This window comes from Jaculus jaculus, chromosome 5 (assembly GCF_020740685.1).
Source record: "Jaculus jaculus isolate mJacJac1 chromosome 5, mJacJac1.mat.Y.cur, whole genome shotgun sequence".
In the NCBI taxonomy this organism is placed as follows: Eukaryota; Metazoa; Chordata; class Mammalia; order Rodentia; family Dipodidae; genus Jaculus; species Jaculus jaculus.
The window spans coordinates 41,068,459-41,093,546 of NC_059106.1; the positions used below are offsets into that span (position 1 = coordinate 41,068,459).

The 25,088-nt window shown below is 47.4% G+C and overlaps 1 protein-coding gene across 1 annotated transcript; it reads right to left on the bottom strand.

Moving 5' to 3' along the window:
• Positions 1-40: 40 nt before the first annotated feature.
• On the bottom strand, positions 41-11,426 carry Icmt (isoprenylcysteine carboxyl methyltransferase). The gene is made up of 5 exons (XM_004657696.2): positions 11,205-11,426; positions 10,412-10,500; positions 9,378-9,547; positions 8,391-8,608; positions 41-3,305 (listed from the first exon to the last, which is right to left on the bottom strand). Exons 1-5 carry the CDS (start codon positions 11,397-11,399, stop codon positions 3,123-3,125), a joined length of 855 nt encoding a protein of 284 aa, XP_004657753.1. The 5' UTR covers positions 11,400-11,426; the 3' UTR covers positions 41-3,122.
• Between the last annotated feature and the right edge of the window lie 13,662 nt (positions 11,427-25,088).

Sequence of the window (25,088 nt, forward strand, 5' to 3'; positions counted from 1 at the left end):
CCCATCACTGAAGTTTTTAAATGCCACTGCCACACTTGTGCATAGTGAAATCAAGTAGTTTTATTTAAGAATTAGAAAGAATAATCTGTATCTGTGAAAGAAAATCCAATTTAATATATTTAAATAAACATTTCTGTATGTAAAAAGAAGAGTAGAATAATTACTCTATAACTCCCTCTCCTTGCGATGGGATGGACAGGCTGCCTCCACTCAGGATGAAAGCCAGCCGAGCCCAGCATGGGTAAGCGCCAATTCTTTCTGAGAGCGGCACCTAAGGCGCTACCCACCCCATCAGGAAGGCTGAGGGCTTTAACCTTGCCGCCACTTGGAAAGAAAGCAAGCTACCTAAGGCAGTGAGAAGGTGCGGAGGAACAGGGGGCTTACCATGGCTGCTGTGAGAAGAGACCACCCACCATGGTGGTTACAAGGATGTGACCAGGAGCTATGGCTGAGACCTCATGGAGCCTGGCTGCTAAGAATAGTTCCCCAACACACTACACCCATCTCCCCACCCCACCCCCACCATAGGCAACTAAGTGGGAGGGATTGTTAAAAGTATACATTTTAGGCTCAAGCAGCAGCTCCCACCGATGAAGGGCCACTGAGGACTATGACTTTTGGGACTGCCCACTAGGAAGCTCCCTGCAAACAGCCACAAGCTCAAAGTAGCTGCAGTTGGGAAACTTCCTTTCCTACCTTTCCAAAGTAGCTTTTTTTTTCTGTGCTGTACCCATCTTCCACTGAAGAATCTCCACTTTAGAATTAAGTCTGCTGACAGTTTCTTAATTTGAAGAAATCTGGGGACACAGTGGCCTTTATGGTAAGTAGCTGAAAAGCCTTTAGCTCATTAGCCTGATTCACTGCTACACATAAAAAGTTAAAGATAATCCCATGATCACAGCAGCATGCTGAGTCCTGCCCACTTCTTAAGTAGTTCATGTGTTACTCCTGTGTACTACTGACTCTTGCCCTGAGAGTAGGAAGGGAATACGCCTGTTTTCACCACCTGCACTCCCAGCATGATTCTTAGAACACAAATTTCAAGCCTTCCAGAATGTAAGGCAGCAGCTAAGACCCCAAGGCCTGAACTCCATACATAGCCAGCCACTGGGCTAAGTTTTCTGGTCTCTGGTAAATGGACAATGACATCAAATACCAACAACCACCCTTGGCACCCACAGTGCCAAGTGCTGTCATTAGCTGCTCTTCATCCATCAATAAGACAATTTTATGGCCCTCCAGGGGAACAGGGGTAGAGCCAACCTTGCTAAGATGCTGTGAGAAAGAACTTTCCTTCAAAGAGCTGGGTGTGGCTGCCAAAACCCATTCTCTCCCACTGCCTACAGTCCTGGCAAGTGGAATGCTTCAGTAGTGTGATCTGGACAGACAGGACTGATTCAACTCACAGTCCCAAAATGAATGAGTGCGTGCTGATGTTTACTCCTGAGCAGCTTGTTTCTGCCAGCATTAGCCATGGCCTGGTCAGTACCCTGTGAGCTCTCATGAGGTATGGTGAGCTCCCATACCAGCCAGCCCCACAGTGGTAATCAGCAAACCCGTAAGCCTCTTTGGTATATATAACAAAAAGTTAATCCAGGAAATCTAGAAATAAGTAGATTCCTGGGCTAGCAAAATGCTTTTCTGAATATAGTTATTTGCAATTAACCAAATATAAGCCCATTTCTGTATAGTTTTTATAGTGTATAATTTCATTATGCCATCCTTATCTAAGTATTAAAAACATCTGACAGCTGGGTGTGATGGCGCACACCTTTAGTCCCATCATTGAGGAGGCAGAGGAAGGAGAATCACTTGTGAGTTCAAGACCAGCCTGGGACTACAGAGTGAGTTCCAGGTCAGGCTAGGCTAGTGAGATCCTACCTCGGGAAAAAAAAAAAAAAAATCTGACATTGTTTGATGCCCTCACAACACCCCTGTGAGGTAGGTAAGACTGGCCCCAATGGGGACGTCTAAACACAGAAGGGTTTTTAGTGGCTCGATCGAGACCACACAGAGCTCTGGCCACACATCACCACCACCTTCACATTCATGCTTCATTATAATGACACTGGAAGGATCTCACACCAAAACCAAGTTCCTGTCCATCCAGGATTAAAAAAGGGTCTCACCTCTTAAAGCTTCTGTGTTGTATACAGCAAGCCAAATGCTTGCCCCAAATCTGCAGGACAAAAATGCCAGCAGGACCTTGGCTGGGGTGGTATGCTTGAATGAAGACTGTTTTCAAGAGTCTATTTGCCTGAATTTGCAACTGTTAAGTGATAATGGTGGAACCCTATTGGAAAAGATAGCTTAAAACACCACCAGGAGTAATATGATTTGGGGGATGTAGAAAACAGTATTTGAAAGATGTTCACTGAAACACAAAATACAAGCTATTGCAAAATGAGAATATGGAGGGCAGTATTTCTCAGTCAGTGCAGGTGCTCAGTGAGCTCATCCTGGGTAACAGAACAACGTGAGCCACATCACTAGGAAGTCACACAGCCAAACCCTGAGGTGGCTGTGCTCACATGCTGGACCTAGAAACACCAGGCGCTCTCTGAATTCACACTGGTTTTGGGAAGCAGATGTGGTACTATGACAAAGTGTGGTAGAGGAAAGGCTTCAAAGCTGTAGGTGTGCGTGCATCCGGACAAGATGACAGAGGTGAGAGGGTGCTGTTTCAGTTAAATGAAAGGTCTCTTGACGCAACTTTAATGTGGATACACAGCAACCCCAACCACTCTTTCTGTGGCAGAAGTTCTGCAGAGCAGTGTCCACCCCTCCTGAGGAGTCCTGCTTAGTGCTGGGTGGAGGAGCAGTGGGTGGGGACAGGCTCTCCCCAGGTCACTTGGGAAGGGGAGCTGAAGAATATTGCTGTGGTTGCTCCGTGTTCACTGTTAATCTATGTCCTACCTGGATAGAGCAGGAGAACAGATTGCTGCAGTGGGTCCTTTGGTCCTAAGGCCTTCTGACCATTTGGTCTTGGGTGACATTCCAAAGAGTAATTAGTGACATATAAAATGATTAAGAAAAATCATTCTGTAGTAGCTAACTGGAAGCAATTTTGTCCCAGATTGTGCAAGGTCGGAGGCCCTTTGGTCCCACAGGGTCCCCACCCATCATAGTTCCACCTTAACTCCTTTTATGAAAGGCAGGCCTGTGGGCACCCGCTTCTTATATTCCAAGTACTCCTCTCCAAAAAAGTGAATCAGTGAGATCTCTTCTTCTTCTGTTCTATCACGGAAGAAGCGCCACACTGTCAGGGCATAGACCACACCGCAGATGGGGTTACACAGCATCACCTGGCAGAGGAATGACCAAGATGATCAGGGTCAGATGGCCCAATGTCTGAACACCTGTCTCCCTAATGCACATGAGACTTCTTGTCAGGGGCCCAGGGGACTCTTAAAAAACTATGAGACTTTCTGGAATCCAGGCCATCATTACCCAGGCCAAGCCATTACATTCCCTTTGGAACTGACCCTCACTGCCATAGTGTTTTGTTTTTGTTTTTTGATGTTGTTGTTGTTGTTTGTTTTTCAAGGTAGGGTCTCACTCTGGTCAAAGCTGACCTGGAACTCACTATGTAGTCTCAGGGTGGCCTCGAACTCAGGGCCATCCACCTACGTCTGCCTCCCAAGTGCTAGGATTAAAAGCGTGTGCCACCACACCCGGCTGCACTTTTGTTTTAATGACTCTTCTTAGGTAAGAGATCTCAAAGTTACAAGGAAAGATCAATCTCTTGGATTGCAACCTTCAGATAGGGATGACAGATACCATCTCCCATACCCAAGTGTATAGTTCCCAATGTAGGAGCTCATTCCTGCACCCCTATACCTGGTCACCTCTCCTTTGGGCCACTGCCTCTTGCCCCCCATGCCCTTTCTCAATACGAGCCACATGATTACCAAAAGAGCTGCCAAGAAGACTTTTCTTTCTTTTTCTTTTTTTGAATTAAAATTGGTTGTTTATTTGACAGCCAGAAAGAGGCACACAGAAAATGGGAGTTTCAGGGCTTCTAGCCATCACAAACGAACTCCAGACACATGGGCCACCTTGTGTTTCTGGCATTACATGAGTACTGGGGAACTGAACCTAGATACTTTGGCTTTGCTGGTAAATGCCTTAACTGCTAAGCCTTTTCCACAGATCCCTCTACACAAAGCTCCGGTGCCCAAAACCCAGAAAAGCTATTACCTGACAGCTTCTTCGACCTCGCTACTTGACTCCCTCAGACTCTGCCCACTTATCTCCAGCCTTCTACTTGAGGGTTCTTCCTCCTCTTAGGTCTTCCACACTGAGCCACCTTCCCACCCACACATACACACCATCACACACAGTCTCTCAGAGAAGAAAGTGTACCCAGCTCCTCCGAAACTTCCTGTGCTGCTGACGAACCCAAGAACCCACACTCTCCCACTGCAGGACTCAAGACCCAGTCAGGCATATGAGTCTGACTGCTCACCACTCCTGCCCACTGTTTTAGGGCCTGCTGTGTTCCTGAGGCCCAGGAAGCTCAAGCAACCTGGAACCCCACCTGCATCAAGCCATACCCCCCTTTCCAAACAATGCAGTACCAACTCTACTCACTAACTCCCCCTTTTATGGTTTTCTGCTCAAATACATCCTGAAACACATGCTGGAACCAGAGACTGAGAAAATCCAGACCAAACTGGTTTTAGGTACATATGCAATAAGGCAATTGTCCTCAAAATGAATTATAAGGAAAATTCCCTGTTTACCATCCTATACATGATTGAGCATGCCTATGATTAAAATCAGATGTGTCATGAGAAAGGTTATGTACAGTGAACAAAGGGCTACACAACCCAAGCCTGGCAATCAAAACAGAAAACCACCCATACAGGCTGGAGAGATGGCTTAGCAGTTAAGGCACTTGCCTGCGATGCCTAAGGACCCAGGTTTGATTTGTGAAGTCCCAGGTAAGCCAGATGCACATGGTGGCACTCATATCTGGAGTTTGTTTGCAGTGGCTAGAGGCCCTGGCGTGCCCATCCTCACTCACTCTCTCCCTCGCTCTGTCTCTAATAAGTAAACAAAAAATAAATCTTTTTGAAAAAAATGCTAGTCTGGGGAAATGGCTTAGTGGTTAAGGCATCTGCCTGTGAGGACTAAGGAACCCAGTTCAATTCCACAGGACCCAAGTAAGCCTCTTTCTCTGTCTCTAAAACAAACAAATAAATAAGATACATTTTTTAAAAATTCCGGGCAAAGGAGAATCACTGTGAGTTTGAGGCCACCCTGAAACTACATAATGAATCCCAGGTCAGCCTGGGCTACAGTGAGACCCTACCCCTTGAAAAACCAAAATTAATTAATTAAAGGTGGGGGACAAAGAAGGGGGGAGGAGAGAGGAAGAAGGAAAAAAGGAGAAGAATGTCCCTGGTCTGTGGTAGCCCATAGACAGCTGCCCATGGCTTCTCCCCATGGGCTCAGCCTGCCTGGAGGCGTCCACCTTCTGTCTCTCTGTTTGATTCCTGGAGATATTAATTCTTTACACAGTCAAAAAAAAAAAAAGCCTTCAGTCTGAGCTAGAGTGAGACCTTACCTCAAAAAAAAAACAAACAAACAAGCAAACAAAAAAAAAAAACAGCTGTTGAATAAATAAATAATGAAATTGGATATGAAAAAAATAAAATAAAATAAATAAAAATGCCGGGCAAGGCCGGGTATGGTGGCACACGCCTTTAATCCCAGCACTAGGGAGGCAGAAGTAGGAGGATCACCATGAGTTCAAGGACACCGAGACTACAGAGTGAATTCCAGGTCAGCCTGAACTAGAGTGAGACCCTACCTCGAAAACCAAAAAATAATAATAATAATAATGCCAGGCATGGTGGTGCATGCATCTTGAGTTCATCTGCAGTGGTGAGAGGCCCTGGAGCGCCCATTCTCTTTGCATGTGCATGCATGTGTGTATGTGTGTGTGTTTGTTTAAAAAGCTGGCTGGGCCCATGCTGACTTGGAACTCAATCTAGCCTAGGCTGGCCTCAAACTTACAACAATCCTCCTACCCCAAGCTTCCAGGATGCTGAGACTAAATAAAGGCATGCACCATCGCACATGGCTATAAAAATGCTTTTATTTTTATTTTTTTATTTGTAAAAGATTTATTTGGGCCGGGTGTGGTGGCATACGCCTTTAACCCCAGCACTCGGGAGGCAGAGATAGGAGGATTGCCATGAGTTCAAGGTCACCATGAGAATGCAGAGTGAATTCCAGGTCAGCCTGAGCTAGAGTGAGACCCTACCTCGGAAAAAAAAAAAAAAAGAAAAAGATTTATTTGAGGACTGGAGAGATGGCGCAGTGATTAAAGGCACTTGCCTGCAAAGCCTAAGGAGCCAGATTTGATTCCCCAATACCCATGTAAATAAAGCCAAATGCACTATGTGGAGTTCGTTTGTAGTAGCTAGAGACCCTGATGTACACAATTTCTATATATCTGCCTTTCTCTCTCTCCCTCTCTCAGATAAATAAGTAAATAAAATATATTAAAAAATTTGGGCTGGAGAGAGAGCTTAGCAGTTAAGCGCTTGCCTGTGAAGCCTAAAGACCCCAGTTCGAAGCTTGATTCCCCAGGACCCATGTTAGCCAGATGCACAAGGGGGCGCACGCGTCTGGAGTTCGTTTGCAGTGACTTGAGGCCCTGGCACGCCCATTCTCTCTATATATATACCTGCCTCTTTCTCTCTCTGTCTGTTGCTCTTAAATAAATAAATAAAAATAAACAAAATTCTTTTAAAAAAATTTATATCCTGGGTGTGGTGACATATACCTTTGATCCCAATACTTGAGAAGCAGAAGTAGGTGGATTGCCATGAGTTCTAGGCCACCCTGAGATTACATAGGTCAACCTGGACTAGAGTGAGACTCTACCTTGAAAAACCACCAAAAAAAAAAAAAAAAATTGAGAAAGAGAGGGAGACAGACCAAAGTAGAGAGAATGGGTATGGGCATGGTATAACTTACTTATTTTAGTGTATGCTCACATAGGGCAAGTTGTAAGGTATGTCACTTTAAGAAATGTGAGCTGGGCGTGGTGGCATATGCCTTTAACCCCAGCACTTGGGAGGCAGGGGTAGGAGGACTGCCTTGAGTTCGAGGCCACCCTGAGACTAAATAGTAAGTCCCAGGTCAGTAGAAATGTAAAGAAGTCAGAGGCAGGGAAAGGAAAATCACAAGTTTGACGCCAACCTGGGCTACATAAGACACTGTCTCAAAACACCAAAAAGGTTGGATGTGGTGGTATGCACGCCTTTAATCCCAGCACTCTGGAGGCAGAGGTAGGAGGACTTCCATGAGTTTGAGGCCACCCTGAGACATACATTGTGAATGCTCAAGGCTGCAGTGAGACCCTACTTCAAAAAACAAAACAAGCTGGGCATGGTGGCATATGCCTTTAATCCCAGCATTCGGGAGGCAGAGGTAGGAGGATCACTGTAAGTTCGAGACCACCCTGAGACTACATAGTGAATTCCAGGTCAGCCTGTGCTACAGTGAGACCCTACCTCGAAAAAACAAAAAGAAAACAAAGAGAATTGACTGAATTGGAAGCCAAAACCCAAAACAAACAAAAAACACCAAAAAGATACCGGCATGTGGCATGTCTGTTATGGGGGAAACCAACCCGCTCTCTTAATGGGACTGGAGGCCCACTCCATGGGAAGGAATACATACCTTATGCTGAAAACAAACAACAGGGTAGTTCTGAGTTCTAGAGGTGTAACATCTGCTGGTGTCTGCCTAAATGTATATACTATGCTCACCAAACTGCCCAGTAAGCACTTCTCTTAATGTTCCTCGGAATATATTAATGCTACTCTCACTTTTGGTTAGAGAAGCTTTTCTTTTCAGATGGCAGTGACCTTGGGATGATTCAGAAGGCACTATGGTGCTGAGAAGTGACAGAGGAGTGCTCAGCACATCTTTCAAGGCTCAGGGTCCATTGAGGAAGAGGTGGCAGAAAGAATGTAAGAGCCAAAGGAAGGGTAGGACTCCTTACAACGTGCTCCTCCAGACAAAAAATGGTCTGATATCCATGGCCTCACAGTGCCAGACACTACCCACACAAAACCATGATTAACAGGAGTAAAAAATCATGATATCAAAATAAAAGAGACTGATTGAGGGGGAGGAGATATGATGGAGGGTGGAGTTTCAAAGGGGAAAGCGCGCGTGTGTGTGTGTGTGGGAGAATTACCATTGGTTATTGTCTATAATTATGGAAGTTGTCAATAGAAACTATAAATTAAATTTTTTAAAAAAAGACAAATCACCACCAACAACAACTAAAAAAAAAAAAATTAAAAAGAAAGAAATATAGCAAAGTAAATTCATGGAAAGCAGTATACTATCTCATACTATACCTGGGTGCCAATACTCCAATAAAACCACCCCACGTAGGAAGGATGCCGGAACCAAGCATATACTCCATTTGTCACCAGTGTGTGGGTATCTGACTTTTCATTCTGCACCACATGGTTGAAGTTGGAGCCAGCTGTAAACATGGCAGCTTTCCTGAGACATTCTCCAAAGACCACCATCAGCAGTCCAGTGGCACTGAGCCAGGTAATCTGCTTCAGTTCTACAGAGGAACATTGGGGACAAACAGGGAGTGAGAATGCTGGACTGCTTATCTCCCACTTCCCTGTTTAAAACAAACCTATTTCTCCAAAGACAGAAATATGAGAAGGCATCTCATGGGCAATTAGCATCTATAAAGGCATTAAAATTGAATGATAAAATATCCTTCCCCGCCTCAGTTGACATTTTCTGTCTCAAGTGCCAACAAGTCAATTGTGAAACAGTCCTTTCCTCACAGACTGATGGGCTCTGGGGAACCACACTCATTCATATCCTTCTCTAGGAGACAAGTATCACTGAGAGAAGCAGAGAAGGTGCAAGGTTTCCAGCCTTACTCCTGGAAACCAGACATTTGCCCCCACTGTCTATGGGAAATCTAATTTCAGTGTGGGCTCCAGGTACTGAGGTCCATGCTTCTTATGACATTTCTCATATTACAGAAATTGTTCAGATCCAAATCTTGTCTAGACTGATAGCAAAGTTAGGATTACAACCAGTAAGATAGGGTGTGTGTGTGAGGGGATTCACTGGTGGTGCCCTGCATTATGCAAGGTATAAAGCAAAAGGTCAGCACGTCCTGGATTCAAAATCCAGAAGTGGAATTCTCCAGTGAGAAGAGCTTGTCCTTTATAAATAGCTTAGTGAGGACAGAGGGCTGGGGAGAATTGCTCAGGGGAGATTAAACCTGAAAGGTGAACCAATGTCACTCTGCTCAGCCCGCAAGGAAGGCACCCTAGTCCTCTGCAGAGGGAAAAGTAGGGCACACTAACCTGGCCAAAAGATGTTTTCAAGTGTGAATTCTATCCAAGAGGAAAGAGCGGCCACTGTGTACTCCAGACTGTGGTTCAGGAGGAAAGAATCCAAGGACAGACTTTTGGGATTATTGACAGCTGTCACTAGGTACTCAGAATAGTGGAATAATGACAACGAACACACGTACCTATTCAAAAACAAAAAGAAAACATTAACTGGGCAAGAGAACCAAGTTAGGAAAAAGAACAGATCTGGGTCTGCTGAACTGCCCCTAATTCTGGGGTGAGGTCCTGTATCCCCTGCATGAGTGGACACCAAGCATCCCCACATAACATTTACTCCTAGTTTATAGAAACTAGTGGAGCTTGTTTTTGAATGTCATAGACAAAATGTTTAAATCTTCATTATTAAGTAAAGGAGGCATTATGGTCCCTTCATGTTTACAATGGTGATTAACTGTTTTTAAATGAAAGAGGGAAATAGCAATGAAGTAGTGAGGTATGTTGGAAAGAAAAATTCAACAGAAGCTAAAACAATTCCAGCAAAAAAGGACTAGATGGCTTGGCTGATAAAAGAAGATAAAGCTTTTTGCCTTGAAGCCATGGTTCATCAGAAGGCTCACAAGACTGAAATCAAAGTGCAGGGAAAAATCCCTACCTTGCCTTGGGGGTGCACTAGAAATCAAAGGCAGAAAAGGTTAGGGAGGACTAGCTGATGAAGCCTTACCCCTTGTCATCACCACGGACATGCACCCTTTCTTGGGAGGGCTTGTCACTTTACCTAATGTCAAAGTAGATATGGAGGAGGGCACCATTGGGTTGGAAACCTGGGAGACCTGTTTCTATCTACCGCAGAATCAAACCACAAGCACAAAAATTTACCAAGATCTGAAACGTAGGAATTTAGGGACAGCAGTGAGCTTTGCTTCCTAGAGCCCCAAACAGCTTTGTGCCTCAGAGAAGAGACAGGGATGAGGCAACGACCCCTCTGACCAGGTCTCTTACTCTGTCCACCCTCATCCCAACACCATCATCCCCAAAATGCTTCTTACCAGCCAAAGTGATTCCAAGAAGACTGGCTAAAACTGAGCAGCATGCCGCAGCCAAACACAAAGCCGAGGAAACAAGCTCGGATGGCTATCTGAAACACACCCAAAAGCTCAGTCACCTGCTATCCTCAGAGGCCAAGCCTGGGCTGCAGACCTTTCTGGGATAAGTAGGTCACCAAGGAGCAGAAAGTCTATTTGTCCATTTGCTCAGTGGTCAAGAAGGTGAAGCAGGATTGCCTGTTCTCAACACCCTCCAACACACACACCCTCCGTTACCTTGGGCAAGCAAATTACTTAAACTCTGAGGTCTCGGTTTACTTAGCTACAGCATGGAACTAACGATGTTCCCCAGGGTAGTGGTAAAGGACCTAATAACTGATTCATTTTAGCTGCTATAATTACTATTGCTGATGGAGTTATGGGCAAACAAACTACTTAAACCTAGTTTATTGGCCGATGCAACCAAGTCAACGACTCTGGTCCGAAGAGGCGGAACTCTGCTCCCATCCTCTTCCATGTACGGGGGCCTTTGACTTTAAGGCAGCAGGTAAGTCCCACACCTTGCATTATATTTAAAAAGAAAAAGAACCTCGTGGGCTCGTTCACTCCCACCCCACACGCATCCGCCGCCAGCTGCTGATTGGCACGAACCGCAATTTTACACCCACAGCCGGCAGAGGTGGGTCCTCTGCCGTGACCTGAACTCGTGCCCGTGGGAGGCAGCCCCTGACTCGCGAGGACAGAGGTGACGCGAGCCCCGAGCCCTGCCCGGTTCCACCCCTGCCCGGCCCGGCACCTGGTAACGCGGCGGCCGGTAGAGGAGCAGGAGCAGCGCGTTAAGCCCGGCCACGTACAGCGCCAGCCCGGTACGGCCCTGCAGGCCCGCGCGCGTGAGCAGCGGCAGTGCGAGCACCGAGGCGCCCAGCAGGAAGGTGGCGAGGCTGAGACGCGCCTCGGAGCCGGGCGGAACCCGCGCCGCGCAGCCGGCCATGCTGGCGCAGGGCGGCGGCGGAAGAGCCGGCGGCGGACTAGCTGCCTGAGAGGCGCCGACTGTAGCCGGGGAAACCCGCCGTCCGCGCCTGCGCACTCCGCCGCGGACGCCGACTCCGGAAGAACTGCTGCCCGGAGCTGGCAGCTGTCTAGAAGTTCTCGCGAGAATACCGTCCCCCCCCCCCCTCTCCACACGCACCCCGCAGCTGGTGGCCTGAATTTGGCGGGAGCGCTCCGCCCCGCCCCGCCGACCCCGTAGGCCCCGCCCCGTGATTTCTTTCTTTTTTGAAAATAAAACTGTAAACATTTTTTTAAATATTTATTTTATTTATTTGAGAGAGAGAGAGAGATTAAGAGGCAGATAGAGAGAGAGGGAGAGAGATGGGTAAACAAACTCCAGACACGTGCGCCCCCTTGTGCATCTGGCTTACGTGGGTCCTGGGGAATCGAACCTGTGTTCTTAACCGCTAAGCCATCTCTCCAGCCCCCGCCCCGTGATTTCTATGGGGACATCTTGAAGTGGGGCTGAGCCACCGGGAAGTGACCGTCGGCGTCTGGGTACAGCAGGGTGCGGCGGGATCTCTGGCCGTCTGGGTTTCCCCAGGCATCTCCAAGCCCCACATTAGGAATCTCTGCCCCTCCAAGTCCCTGTGCGGAAGGACATTGGAAGGCGGTGGAAATGAGATTTTTTTTAAAAAAAAGACTGTAAACCGTGCCTTTTTTCGGGAAGCTGAGGTAGCAGGATCGCGGTGAGTTTGAGGCCAGCCTCAGCTACAGAGTGAGTTCAGGTCAGCTTGGGCTAGAGTGATATCCTACCTCAAAAAATCAAAAATGCAGAATGCCAAAAATAGTGTAATCTTCCCTTCACTCGGGGGAAGGAGAGGCATACATATAAACCTAGGAAAATGATTGCAATGTAAACTGCAATTGTTTGGCAGCAGATGCCTTTAGGTGGCCAAACTGCGGGCGGGTTTTTTTGTGTCTTTATAGGGCTTTTTTTTTTTTCCCTTCTGTTTTCCATATTGCCTACAATGAATATGTTACTGTTATAATAAGAAATTGTTCTCCTTATTATATATATATATATATTTTTTTTTTATTTTATTTATTTTTTTTTTTTGAGGTAGGGTCTCTTCTCTATCCCAGGCTGACCTGAAATTCACTATATAGTCTCAGGCTGGTTTCAAGCTCAAGGCGATCCTTCTACTACTACCTACCAAGTGCCACCACACCTGGTGAATTTATTTTAATGGACACAATACTTGTACATTTTTTTTTTCTTTCCTTTTTTTCAAGGTAGGGTCTCACTGTAGCCCAGGCTGACCTGGAATTCCCTATGTAATCTCAGGGTGGCCTCAAACTCACAGAGATCCTCCTACCTAGCCCTCCCAGAGTGCTGGGATTTAAGGCATGCATCACCAATTTGTACATTTTTATGAGGTGCAATATAATGTGTTTTGTTGTTTTTGTTTTTTCCAGACAGTTTCACTTTAGCCCTAGGCTGGCCTTGAACTCATAGTGATCCTCCTACATCAGCCTCCTGAGTGCTATAACTAAAGGCGTACACCATGCCCAAAGTATGTAGTTTTAAACTCATTTGTTGATTTGATGTGTATGGGCACACACACACACACACACACACACACAACTTTCTGGTCGGTCTTTATCTTCCACTTTATGCTGGCACAAGGTCTTATTATTCACCGCTGTAGTCTAGATCTTCTTGGAAATTCTCTCGTCCCCACCTCCCTTCTCTGTAAATGCACAAGGATTAAAGAAACCCATAACAGCTTCTGGCTTTTGTAGGAGAGTGTATGAGGATCTGAACACAAGAACTCAGAGTTGTTCTGTGCTTTATACACTGAGCTATCTCCCAATGCCTTGTTTTTTAATTAAAAAAAAAATAGTTTTTTGGTTTTTTGTTTGTTTGTTTGAGGTAGGGTCTCACTCTAGCCCAGGCTGACCTGGAACTCACTATGTAGTCTCAGGGTGGCCTCGAACTCACGGTGATCCACCTACCTCCAGCCTCCCAAGTGCTGGGATTAAAGGCGTGCACCACCATGCCTGGCTAAAAATAGTGGGTTTTTTTTTTTTTTTTTTTAATTTATCTGTGAGCAGAGATTATGGGTGCGCTAGGGCCTCTTGCCACTGCAAATTAACTCCAGATACGTGGCTTTACATGGGCACTTGGGAATCAAGGGCCATCAGGCTTTGCAAGCAAGTGCCTTTAACTGCTGATCCATCTACCTAGCCCTTTTCCCCCATTATTTGTTTATTTATTTATTTGAGAGAGAGAGGGAGAGAATGGATGCACCAGGGCCACTAGCCACTGCAAATGAGCTCCAGACACATGTGCTGCCATGCATATTTGGCTTACTTGTGTACTAGGGAATCAAACCTGGGTCTTTTGGCTTTGTAAGCAAGTGCCTTAAGTGCTAAACCATCTCTTCAGCCTTATTTGTTTGTTTGATTTATTTATTTGAGAGAGAATGCGTACTTTAGGGCCTTCAGTCGCTGTAAACTCCAGATGCATGTGCCCCCTTGTGTAGGTCCTGAGGAATTTAACCTGGATCCTTTGGCTTTGCAGGCAAGCACCTTAACCACTAAGCCATCTCTTCATCCCATTTTTTTAAAGTTTATGGGCTGGGCTGGAGAGATTGCTTAGCGGTTAAGCACTTGCCTGTGAAGCCTAAGGACCCCAGTTCGAGGCTCGGTTCCCCAGGTCCCACGTTAGCCAGATGCACAAGGGGGCGTACGCATCTGGAGTTCGTTTGCAGAGGCTGGAAGCCCTGGCACGCCCATTTTCTCTCTCTCTCCCTCTATCTGTCTTTCTCTCTGTGTCTGTCGCTCTCAAATAAATAATAAATAAAAAATTAAAAAAATATATATTTAAAAAAAAAAGTTTATGGGCTGGGGAATGGCTTAGCAGTTAAGGCGTTTGCCAGATACACAAGGGGACACATGCATCTGGAGTTCATTTGCAGTGGCTGGAGGCCCTGATATGCCCATTCTCTCTCTCTAATAAATAAATAAATAAACTATAGGACAATATTTTTAAAAAAAATTTATTTATGTGTTTAGTTGAAGAGAGAGAGAGTGGTCATGCCAGGGCATTCTGCCTCTACAAATGAACTCCAGATGCAAATGCCACTTTGTGCCTCTGGCTTTATATGAGTACTGGGGAATTGAAACTGGGCCAACAGGGTCTGCAAGCAAGTGCCTTTAACCTCTGAGCCATCTCTCCAGCCCTGTTTGTTTCAGTTTGTTTTTGCTTTGAGACAGTCTTTCACTGTGTAGCCCAGGTGGCCTTAGAGTTCTGTGAGTCTTCCCACTGTCTCATCAGTGATGAGATTACAGGTGTGTGCCACCAGCCCAGCTCATGGTAGTGTTTTGATGTCTACAGAGGACAGTGATGAATTCAGGGCAATGCACATATCCATCGCTTTAAATTGGTCTAATTCTTTTTCTTCTTTTTTTAATTTTTTTTGTTTATTTTTATTTATTTGATTGTGACAAAGAGAGAAAGAGGCAGATAGGGAGAGAAGAGAGAGAATGGGCGTGTCAGGGCCTCCAGCCACTGCAAGCGAACTCCAGATGCATGCGCCCTCTTGTGCATCTGGCTAATGTGGGACCTGGGGAATCAAGCCTCGAACCAGGATCCTTAGGCTTCACAGGCAAGCACTTAACCACTAAGCCATCTCTCCAGCCTGGTCTAATTCTTTTTGATGACTACATTCTAAGTACTCTCTTCCAAGTACTTTGAGATGTATAATGCACTATTGTTAATTACAGTCACCCTGTTGTGCCACAAAACACCAGAACTTATTATTCCTCCTCCCAAACAGTAACACCATAACATCATCCTCGTCCACTCTCTGCTCTTCCTTTTTTTTAAAGGGCTCAATGCTCTAGGCCGGGACCTCAGAGAACCACAGCAAAAGGGAAAAGCAAGTAAGCAAATGGCCAAGTACACTGCGGGAGTGGGTGTGGTGGAAGCAGAGTAAGAGTGGAGTGAGAGAGCAGTCCTGGAGCTGCCCTGGGGTGGGAGGGTGCATGTGAGACACTAGGGCTGGGTTTTGGGGTCCCCAGGGACCTGCAGCATCTGCCATACCTGGAAAGGAGAGTATCATCAGAGCAGTAAAAGCTGGCACTGGACTTGAAAGCCAGAGGCAGTGGGAGATTGGTTGGCCCCAGAGATAACGAGTCCAGGGTGATGGGCAGAAACCCTATAGCCAGTGTGGTGAGCCCTGCTTCTGAGTCCCTTGCCTGCAGGTCCTGACAGGAGCCCTGGTGTCTGGGCATGGAGATGGAGAGCCTGTGAGGACATCATAGACCCCAATCTACACTCTAGCTTGGTGATCTTGGGCATATTAATTATGAAGATCGATGTAAAATAGGATCCTGATCTCCATGGATTGATTACCATTCCGTAAAGCCCAGCACCATATTGAGTTGGTGCTTAAGTGACATTTGCTGAAATCAGGTGATAGAAATTAGAGATGCAATGGTTTTTAAAAAATATTTTTAAGCCGGGCATGGTGGCACATGCCTTTAATCCCAGCACTTGGGAGGCAGAGGTAGGAGGATTGCCATGAATTCAAGACCACTCTGAGACTACATAGTGAATTCCAGGTCAGCCTGGGCTAGAGTGAGACCCTACCTCAAAAAAATAAAAAATAAAAATATATATATCTATAACAAAAATATAATAAATAATATAACATATATAATATATATGTATTATGTATATATGGTATATAATAATTTTTTTGAAAGAGACAGATAAAGAGAGAATGGGCACGTCAGGGCCTCCAGCCTCTGCAAATGAACTCCAGATGCATGCGCCACCTTTTACATCTGGCTTCCATGGATCCTGGGGAATTGAACCTGTGTCCTTTGGCTTTGCAGGCAAGTGCCTTACCCACTAAGCCATTTCCCCAGACCAAGGTTTTATGTTTTTCTAAAAAAATATTTTATTTTTATTTTATTTATTTAAGACACAGAGAAAGTGGGAAAGTGGTAGATGATAGAGAGAGAGAGAATGGGTACACCAGGGCTTTCAGAACCTTCAGGCACTGTAAACAAACTCCAGACACATGCGCAACCTAGTGTATCTAGTTTATGTGGGTCCTGGGGATTTGAACCTAGTTCCTTTGACTTCACATGCAAACGCTTTAACCATTAAGCCATCTCCCAGCCCAAGATTTCATGTTTTTCATGACCTCACAGTGTCTTTTTTTACATTATTTTTATTTATTTATGAAAGAGATAGAGAGACACAGAGAAAGTGGGAATGCCAGGGCTTCTAACCATTGCAAATGAACTCCAGATGCATACACCATCTTGTACATCTGGTGTGATATGGGCACTGAGGAGTCAAACCTGGGTCCTTAGGCTTTGCAGACAAGTGCCTTAACTGCTAAGCCATCATCCAGTTCTCATAGTCTCTTTTTGCCTGCACAATATTGGGCCCAATAACATTTCATCATGGATGTGGAGGAGGTCATGAGGTCCCATCCTTTCCTGAGGAATTACTGGCAGAAAATGGTTGCTGGGAGTGGTGCAGGAGACATTTTCTTCAGTGGTGCAGCCACTGGTAACCTGCATATGTGCTGGTAAATGATCCCCTCTCCCATGCTCATGCAAACAACCCTAATTAAACTCAGTGGGTCACACGCACAAGATACCGAAGTAGGGGAGGGACTAGTTGGGAAGAAGGTATTCCGTGGAATGGGGCCATGGGCACAAGGAGCAGAGACAACAGACAGTAATGGAATTGTGTTCAAGGTACATTATGTACATGTATACAATTTGTCAATTTTTTTTAATAAAAAAGGAAGCCGGGCTGGAGAGATGGCTTAGTGGTTAAGCACTTGCCTGTGAAGCCTAAGGACCCTGGTTTGAGGCTCAACTCCCCAGCACCCACATTAGCCAGATGCACAAGGGGGCGCACGTGTCTGGAGTTCGTTTAGGCATGCCTATCTGCCTCTTTCTCTCTCTGTCTGTTGCTTTCAAATAAATAAATTTTAAAAAATATTTTTAAAAATAAAAATAAAAAAGGAAGCCGGGCATGGTGGCACACGTCTTTAATCCCAGCACTTGGGAGCCAGAGATAGTAGGATCACTGAGTTCAAGGTCACCCTGAGACTACATAGTGAATTCCAGATCAGCCTGGGCTAAAGCTAGACTCTACCTCAAAACAAAACAAAACAAAACAAAAAAGATATTTTAATGTGTATTTGTTTATTTATTTATTTATTTTGGTTTTTCAAGGTAGGGTCTTGCTCTAGCCCAGACTGACCTGTAATTCACTATGTGGTCTGAGGGTAGCCTCAAACTCATGCCAATTCTCCTCCTTCTGCCTCCCAAGTGCTGGAATTAAAGGCGTGAGCCACCATGTCTGGCTAATTTTTTTTTTTTTTTTTGGTTTTTCAAGGTAGGGTCTCACTCTGGCTCAGGCTGACCTGGAATTCACTATGGAGTCTCAGGGTGGCCTTGAACTCATGGCGATCCTCCTACCTCTGCCTCCCGAGTGCTGGGATTAAAGGCGTGCGCCACCACGCCCGGCTAATTTTTTTTTTTTTTAAACCAAGGTTCCTGGCTGGGACAATGACACAGCAGCTAGATGTGCTTGCTTGCAAAATGCCTGTTGGCCCAGGATTGATTCCCTGGTACCTATGTAATCTGGAGTTTGTTTACAGCATCAAGAGGCCCTGGCACATTCATACTCTTTCTTTCTCTTTCTGTGTTTCTTATCTCTCTTCCTCTCTCTCAAATAAATAGAAATATTAAAAAAAAGAAAGAAGGAAGGAAGGAAGGAAGGAAAGGAAAGGAAAGGAAAGGAAAGGAAAGGAAAGGAAAGGAAAGGAAAGGAAAGGAAAGGAAAGGAAAGGAAAGGAAAGAACAAGCTAGGAGTGGTGGTGCACACCTTTAATCCCAGCACTCAGGAGGCAGAGGTAGGAGGATCACCATGAGTTTGAGGCCACCCTGAGACACATAGATTTCCAGATCAACCTGGGCTAGAGCAAGACCCTATCTCAAAAAAACGAAAAACATAAAAACAAGTAAAAACAAACAAACAAACAAAAAAACCCAAACCATAAGGTTCCATAGGCACTTGTCTAGGATCTGCAAGATCCTGGGTTCTACTCAACACTGCAGATACCCACAACAAAAGTCCCTTGAATTGAAGTGCCACATGGGAAGAAGGCCTAGGTGACTTAGGGGCTGAGAGCAGTAGTTCTTGCTGTCTCTGTTTCTCAGGGCCTCACTCAGAACTTCCCCTATGGGCCAGTACATCCCAGGGCCACTAGAGGGTGCTCACTGCACCTTTCACCTGGGAGGGTGCCTGATCTAGTATTTTTTTTTCCCCCCAGAGGTAGGGATTTACTGTGGTCCAGGCTGACCTGGAATTCACTCTATTCTCAGGGTGGCCTTGAACTCACGGCAATCCTCCTACCTCTGTCTCCCCAGTGCTGGGATTAAAGGCATGCACCATGCCTGGTTTAGGGTGCCTAATCCAGGACAAAAAAAACCCTCTTTTTTTGTTTGTTTGGTTTTTTGAGGTAGGTTCTCACTCTAGCACAGGTTGACCTGGAATTCACTCTGTATTCTCAGGCTGGCCTCGAACTCACGGTCATCTTCCTACCTCTGCCTCCCAAGTGCTGAGATTAAAGGTGTGCGCCACCACGCGCAGCAGAAAACGCTCTTTTGCTCCTCAGGCCCTGAGTTCCATCTGTCTTAAGGACTCCAGTTAACCTCCCAGGTCTGTTGTGTCTGGAGAGCACAGAGCAACATGTAACTGACTGGAGAGTCAGTCTGCTTATCACATCTCCTGAAGCCCTGGGTCTTCACCCTTATCTTTTAGATGGGAAAGAGTTCCACTCCCAGATGCCGCCAGACACTAGGGAAGGGGAACTTTTAGAAATTGCTGGAGCTGAGCTGGAGAGATGGCTTAGCAGTTAAGGTGCTTGCCTGCAAAGTCAAAGGACCTCGGTTCGATTCCCCAGGACCCACGTAAGCCAGATGCACAAGGTGGCACATGTGTCTGGAGTTCGTTTGCTGTGGCTAGAAGCCCTGTTGCACCCATTCTCTCCCTCTCCCCCCACCTCATAAATAAATAAACATAAAAAGAAAAAGAAAGAAATTGCTAGAGTTGCTGTAGCTGTCAGGGCCTGGGGCTAACAGCAGTGGTGAGAGAAAGAAACTCTGTGCCCATGGGCGCGCATGTACCCAGACACATACACACATGTGCAGGAAACAGACTTGCTTTCCCACAGAGGAAAGCCATCTAATCAAGCAATTCAGTGCACACTCTTCATCCAGTCGCTGGGAATGACAAACCTGCAACAGCGTAAGAAAGAATAGGATGGGCTCTGAAATGCTTTGCTTGCTGTTTCTTGTAAATACGCATTTGAATGTGTTTTGTTCTAGGAGCTTCTAGGCAGGCACAAAAGGCACTTTTTCTCATGCTGTCCACTCCATAGCTCCATCTCCTCCCCCATCCTGCTTTAAAGTGACTTTCCTTCCTGGGCACATTTAAGGATCTGTTATTTTAGACAGCCCACCAGCTTGGTATTTTCAAGTTAAACTGCAGGTTGAGATGAAAGAAATCAGGTTTCAGCCTGGCATGGTGACTCATGTGTATAATCCCATTGGTTTGGTAAGGCTGAGGTAGGAAGATCGTCATGAGTTCAAGGCCAGCCTGGACTAGAGTAAGACCCTGCCTCAAAAAAAAAGAAAAAAAAAGCAAAAAACTATGTGGGCTGGGAAGATTGCTCAGTGGTTAAATGTGCTTGTTCGCAAAACCTGCAGACTCAGGTTCAATTCCTCAAGTAAACTGGATGCAAAAAGTGGCAGAAACATCATATTGGTTTGCAGCAGCAAGAGACCCTGGTGTTCCCAAGTGAGTGCACACATGCAAATTAATTTTTTTTAAAGAGAAGGAAATCAGGTTTTTGTTTCTTAATGAAGTGAGGAAGGGGGTTTCTTAATGCTTTATTAAACAAGAGAGAATATTACAGAGGGGAGATAGAGAGCAGAAGAAAGTGCACAGATGGGACAGGTATTCTTGCCTCTCACCGGTAGATCCCACCAGGCACCTCAACCTACACACAAGCTTCCCATGATGAAAGTTGACTCCTAAGGGTTATCCAAGGCTGAAACTAAGCAGGGAAACCAGGAAGTTCACCCTCCTCCTGGATGATGGGTGCCAAGTCAGTCATTTTCAGAGGGCGAGTCTCCTACAGCTCCTGGTCATTCAAGACTCTGGCCTACTCAGAATGCTCGTGGAGGATGGGAGGGCTATAGGGAAGGTTCATCTAGTGTGGTTATAACTCTCCCCTGGAAACAGAAGAAAGTGCACAGATGGGACAGGTATTCTTGCCTCTCACCGGTAGATCCCACTGGTCTTCCAAAAGCCCCTCCTCCCCCCACTGGCGCTGGTCATTCCAGGCTGGAAGAATGAAAGCCCTTCTCTCAAGTCTGGAGCTGGGTAAATGATGCAGAATTTATGAGCACATCAGCCTGATGTGCGCAAGTTATAGGTGCACAAAGAGGCGGGTAAATATTTAAAGTTTAGAGCCAGCTGGTGGGGGGGGGGATACATAAAATTCTGGGACAATGGAGGTCTCTCTGAATTCACTCTCCGAGCCAGGCCAGCCCGGTCAACGTTGATGCACTCACTGGAGTGCCAGCTATTGTTCCCTGAAGGGTCTTTGCCTGCCAGGCTATTTGGAGTCACAACTCAGCTAAAGAGAGTTAAACAATTGCAGCCTCTCCAACCCCATCTGGAGACAATTGGCTGAGTCATTCCAGGGCTTTTACTGTGTCTCAATAGTTAATTACACAGAGAGATCATTGCATCCCACTTTGAAATGCATCTGCAACATACTTCTCCCTCCAGTTACCTGACCCACAGTAGTCTGTGCCAGGTTCACCAGTTAGCATTGGTTTATATGCTGGAAACTAAGAATGAAGAGGCCCCACCCAGGACTGGAGGCTGTCACCTGGGAAGGGGAAGTAGTTGAGTCCCTACCCTTGGGCTTCAAACCCCCTTCCTCACTTCATTTCCAGACCTGACTCTATCTTCCTTTGCCAAAGTCAAGAAAACATGGCACGGGCTTTTTTTTTTTTTTTCCTTAAATTGCCCACTGAGTGGGTTTGGGGTAGAGAAGCCACTGAAATCCTGTGAATCCTCAGGAATTCTAGAAGGAATATTTTTCCTTGAGTGAGCAAAAGAAGTCTGGGTTTCCCCAGTGGTCCGTCAGGACCTGTACTCCTTTCCAGATGCCTTGGGGGCCCCAAGTGCTAAAGATGGAAAGGGTATTGGTGGCCTACATCCCCGTTTGCGTAAGCCGGGTTTCTAAGTTGGTCCACGACCTTCCTAGCAGCCAGAGAGCACTGTGTCCTGTTCACTCTCAGAGAGGACATGGTGAGTGGCCCCATCTCTACAGATGCTTCTCCCTGCACTCTTGAGCCCCGTCTGCCTGAGGGGGCTGGTAGGGTGTCTCGTGCAGTGCTCAGCCCGGGGCTCTGGGAAAGGGACAGGTAGACTTACCTGTCATTTGTTCTGACCTTGCTGGATGCAGATCTAGCTTTTATTCAGTACGGGAAAAGGCTGTCTGGAGGAAGGAGCTGGAGTGAGGGCTAAAGTGAAGGTGGAGGGAAGGAAGCTGTGTAGGGGATTCCGGAAAAGGGAGAATGGAAATTTCATGGCTGTCCCTTCACTTAGTGATTCTGGAAGACCTTCAGCCTCAGGAGCTGGCCATTGGGGCTGTATTACCAGTGGAGGGAATGAACAAGGCAGTAAAGGGCCTCAACACAGGTGCAGAGACCCTGCCCAAGGACTGGCCCTTTGGCAGAGTTGCAGCGGGCTGTGCCTGTTCTGGAAGACTATGAAATGGACCCTGGTGAACGCGACCGGGGAGAATCCGGCCCAGGCCTCGTGGCAAGGCCTCGTTTCGCCCCAGCCAAAGCAGAACATTGCGAATTAGCGCATTTTGTAATCAATTTTCCACTGCCTAAGAAACACTAAACCACCCACGTGAGCGGCCCCACCCTGAGCTGCGGGGACCCGGGTTTGGAAGGGGTAATGGCCCTGGGAGCAGCGGGGGCTGAGGTGCAAAACTCCAGGGTTGGGGGCGGGCCCGACGCCCCACTGAGAGCCTCGAGAGCTGTTCGCAGGACCATTGGTTTGCTAATACACCCAGTTGAAAGGCGCGGGCTGCGGTTTATGGGGAAGTATTGTAATCGGAAGACAAATTGCCCCGCTGCTAGCGGTTTGAGATCCGAGAGGGTGGAGGGGACCTGCCGGGGCGAGGCGCGCGCCAGGCCGCGGTGCAGATGTGCAACAGCTGGAAGCCCGCGCGCAGCAGGGCGCCCGGAGTTTGGCACCGCGGGGGCGGGGGCGGAGGCGGGCGCCGCTTTGTGGAGCCAACACAATACCTTTAACACTCGGCTGCCCCCTTTATGCCCGCCCGCCCGCCCCGCCGCGCCTTTGTACCGCGCCGCCACCGCTCCAAGCCCCTAACCAGCCACCCGGAGGCCGCCCCGACCTGGCTGGCCCTGGCACTTCAAAGCTGCCCGGCGCGTGCCAGCGTTTGCTACTGGGTCTCGGCCCCGCCGCCCACCCCCGCCCCGAGCCCAGATCCGCCCGAATCTGGTCCGGAAACCCTATTACCGGGGAGTAAAGACGTTCCAGGGCTTCGGTCACCTCGTCCCGGACCTGAAAGGGGGAAGGCAGGACACGATTCTCCACGCTGCTGGGCGCTTGGGAACGCAGCGGGAGAGGCCCGTCTGTACCCCGAGAGCGAGGAGGTAGATGGTAGAAGATGGCCTGCCGAGGTGCACAGCGACCGATCCATTTCCCCTTCTCCCACACCGACACCCAGCAGAGGCCAATTTGTTCATTGCTCTGCCACAGAGCTCATGGCCTAACTTGTGCGACTTCTTGTGGCCTCACAAGCATGGCCAGAACCCAATTTTATCCTCCTGACCCCAAAAGTAAGGCCAGAGCCTAACATGGTGGCTCATGTCTATCATCTCAGCACTTGGGAGGATGGGGTAAGAGGTTCGTCATGAGTTTGAGGCCAGCTTGCTGTGCTCCAGAGTAAGTTTCAGGTTACCCTGGACTGTGATGAGAAGCTGTCTCAAAACCAAAATAAAGGCCCAGCGTGGTGGCGCACACCTTTTAATTCCGGCACTTGGGAGGCAGAGGTAGGAGGATCACTATGAGTTCGAGGCTATCCTGAGACTACATAGTGAATTCCAGGTCAGCCTGGACTAGAGTGAGACCTTATCTCAAAGAGAAAAAAGAAAAAAAGAAAAGAAGACACACAAAAAACACCCTTCGACCTAATAAAGGGACGTGTCTAGATTTCAATGTAGGAATTGGAGGTCAACTTTCCCATCAGTCATAGCTACCACAGCTTAACTCCCCAGGACAAGCTGGGAAAAGGCTACTCCCACAATTCTGCTATAGGGCCCAGCCTACCCTAGGGCAGGTGTCCCAGCACATCTTTCACTGGGCTCCCTGGATCCCCACAACCTAACTAAAGGAAGGCATGCAGGACCCAGACCTCCTACATTGCAGGTGGGAGTGGTTCTCCCTATCCCCATCCCAGCTACCCACTCATGGGACTCAGGAAAAGTCCAGGAGGTTAAACACAGTTATTCCTTGTTAGAGCAGTGGTCCTCCTCAGTCACTAGCCAGAAGCCCAGGGCTGAAGGTGGGATGGTCTGGCTCCCCTCCTCCCTCCCAAGTGGGAGCATCTAAGTTAGAACCTGTTCCTCTCAGGACCTCAACATCCATGTCTCCACAAGTCGGAGGCCTGAGGTGGCCCTGCGGGCGGCCTGCACGCTTTAATGAGACATATGTTACCGTGTGGTCCCTGCCAGGCCTGCCTGTGCCTGGCTTTGAGCAACCACAGGCAGAAAATCGCTACATTGTCCTGACATTAGGGCGACTAATTCAGCGTCGCAGCGTGGCCAGAGCATGAAGCGAGCAGAAAGGCGACACTGGCCTGCACTCCTAGCCTCGGCATCTTCATCAGGCCCCAGAGGTCTGTCTCAGTCATCGGAGTGGGCTGAGGTCCATCCAAGACCTCCCTTCCACAGTGGGTGAACATCAGAATACTGAGAGATATGGGGTAGCCAGGACCTGGCAAGTGTAGCCAGTGGTGAGGTCCAGCCGCAACAGTAACTGGGACCAACAGCACCAGGAGGAGATGGGCTCCAGAGAGATTCCTAGACTGGAGAAGTGATGGAGGTGATGTAAAGAAGAGAAAAGAAGTCCCTGCGGAAGGAGGAAGGAGGGGTCTGGAAGGCCAGAGGCAACCTGGGTTACAGAAAGGGGCCCCAGAGAAAGGACATGGGGCCCTTCCCTTTTGCATTCTCTTTCTGTCCCCTCCCTTTCAGAGTTTTGAGTTCTTAGGGCTTCATTGACATGTAAACGAGGGACCCCCCCCTATAAAGGCGGAGCTGCCCATTGCCTGCACAGACGCTGCAACATGGGCATGGAGCCCACAACACGGGGCGGTTCCAGTAGCTCAGCCAGCAGCTTCCGCAAGGTCCAGGGTCCTGAGGAAAATGGGGTGGGGGGGTGCTTTCCGTGAGCTGGAGGGGTCTTGGGGGATGGAAAGCCAGATCTTGTCCTCTAATGGCTCTTGGCCCACAGATCTCTAAGCCACTG

Bases quoted from the DNA above. Each gene is read 5' to 3' on its own strand.
- Icmt (XM_004657696.2), bottom strand. From the start codon at position 11,399: ATGGCCGGCTGCGCGGCGCGGGTTCCGCCCGGCTCCGAGGCGCGTCTC. The intron at 9,548-10,411 runs GTAAGAAGCATT...GTTTTTGAATAG, and splicing joins TCTTGGAATCACTTTGGCTG to GTACGTGTGTTCGTTGTCAT. The intron at 3,306-8,390 runs GTATAGTATGAG...TTCCTCTGCCAG, and splicing joins ATTGGAGTATTGGCACCCAG to GTGATGCTGTGTAACCCCAT.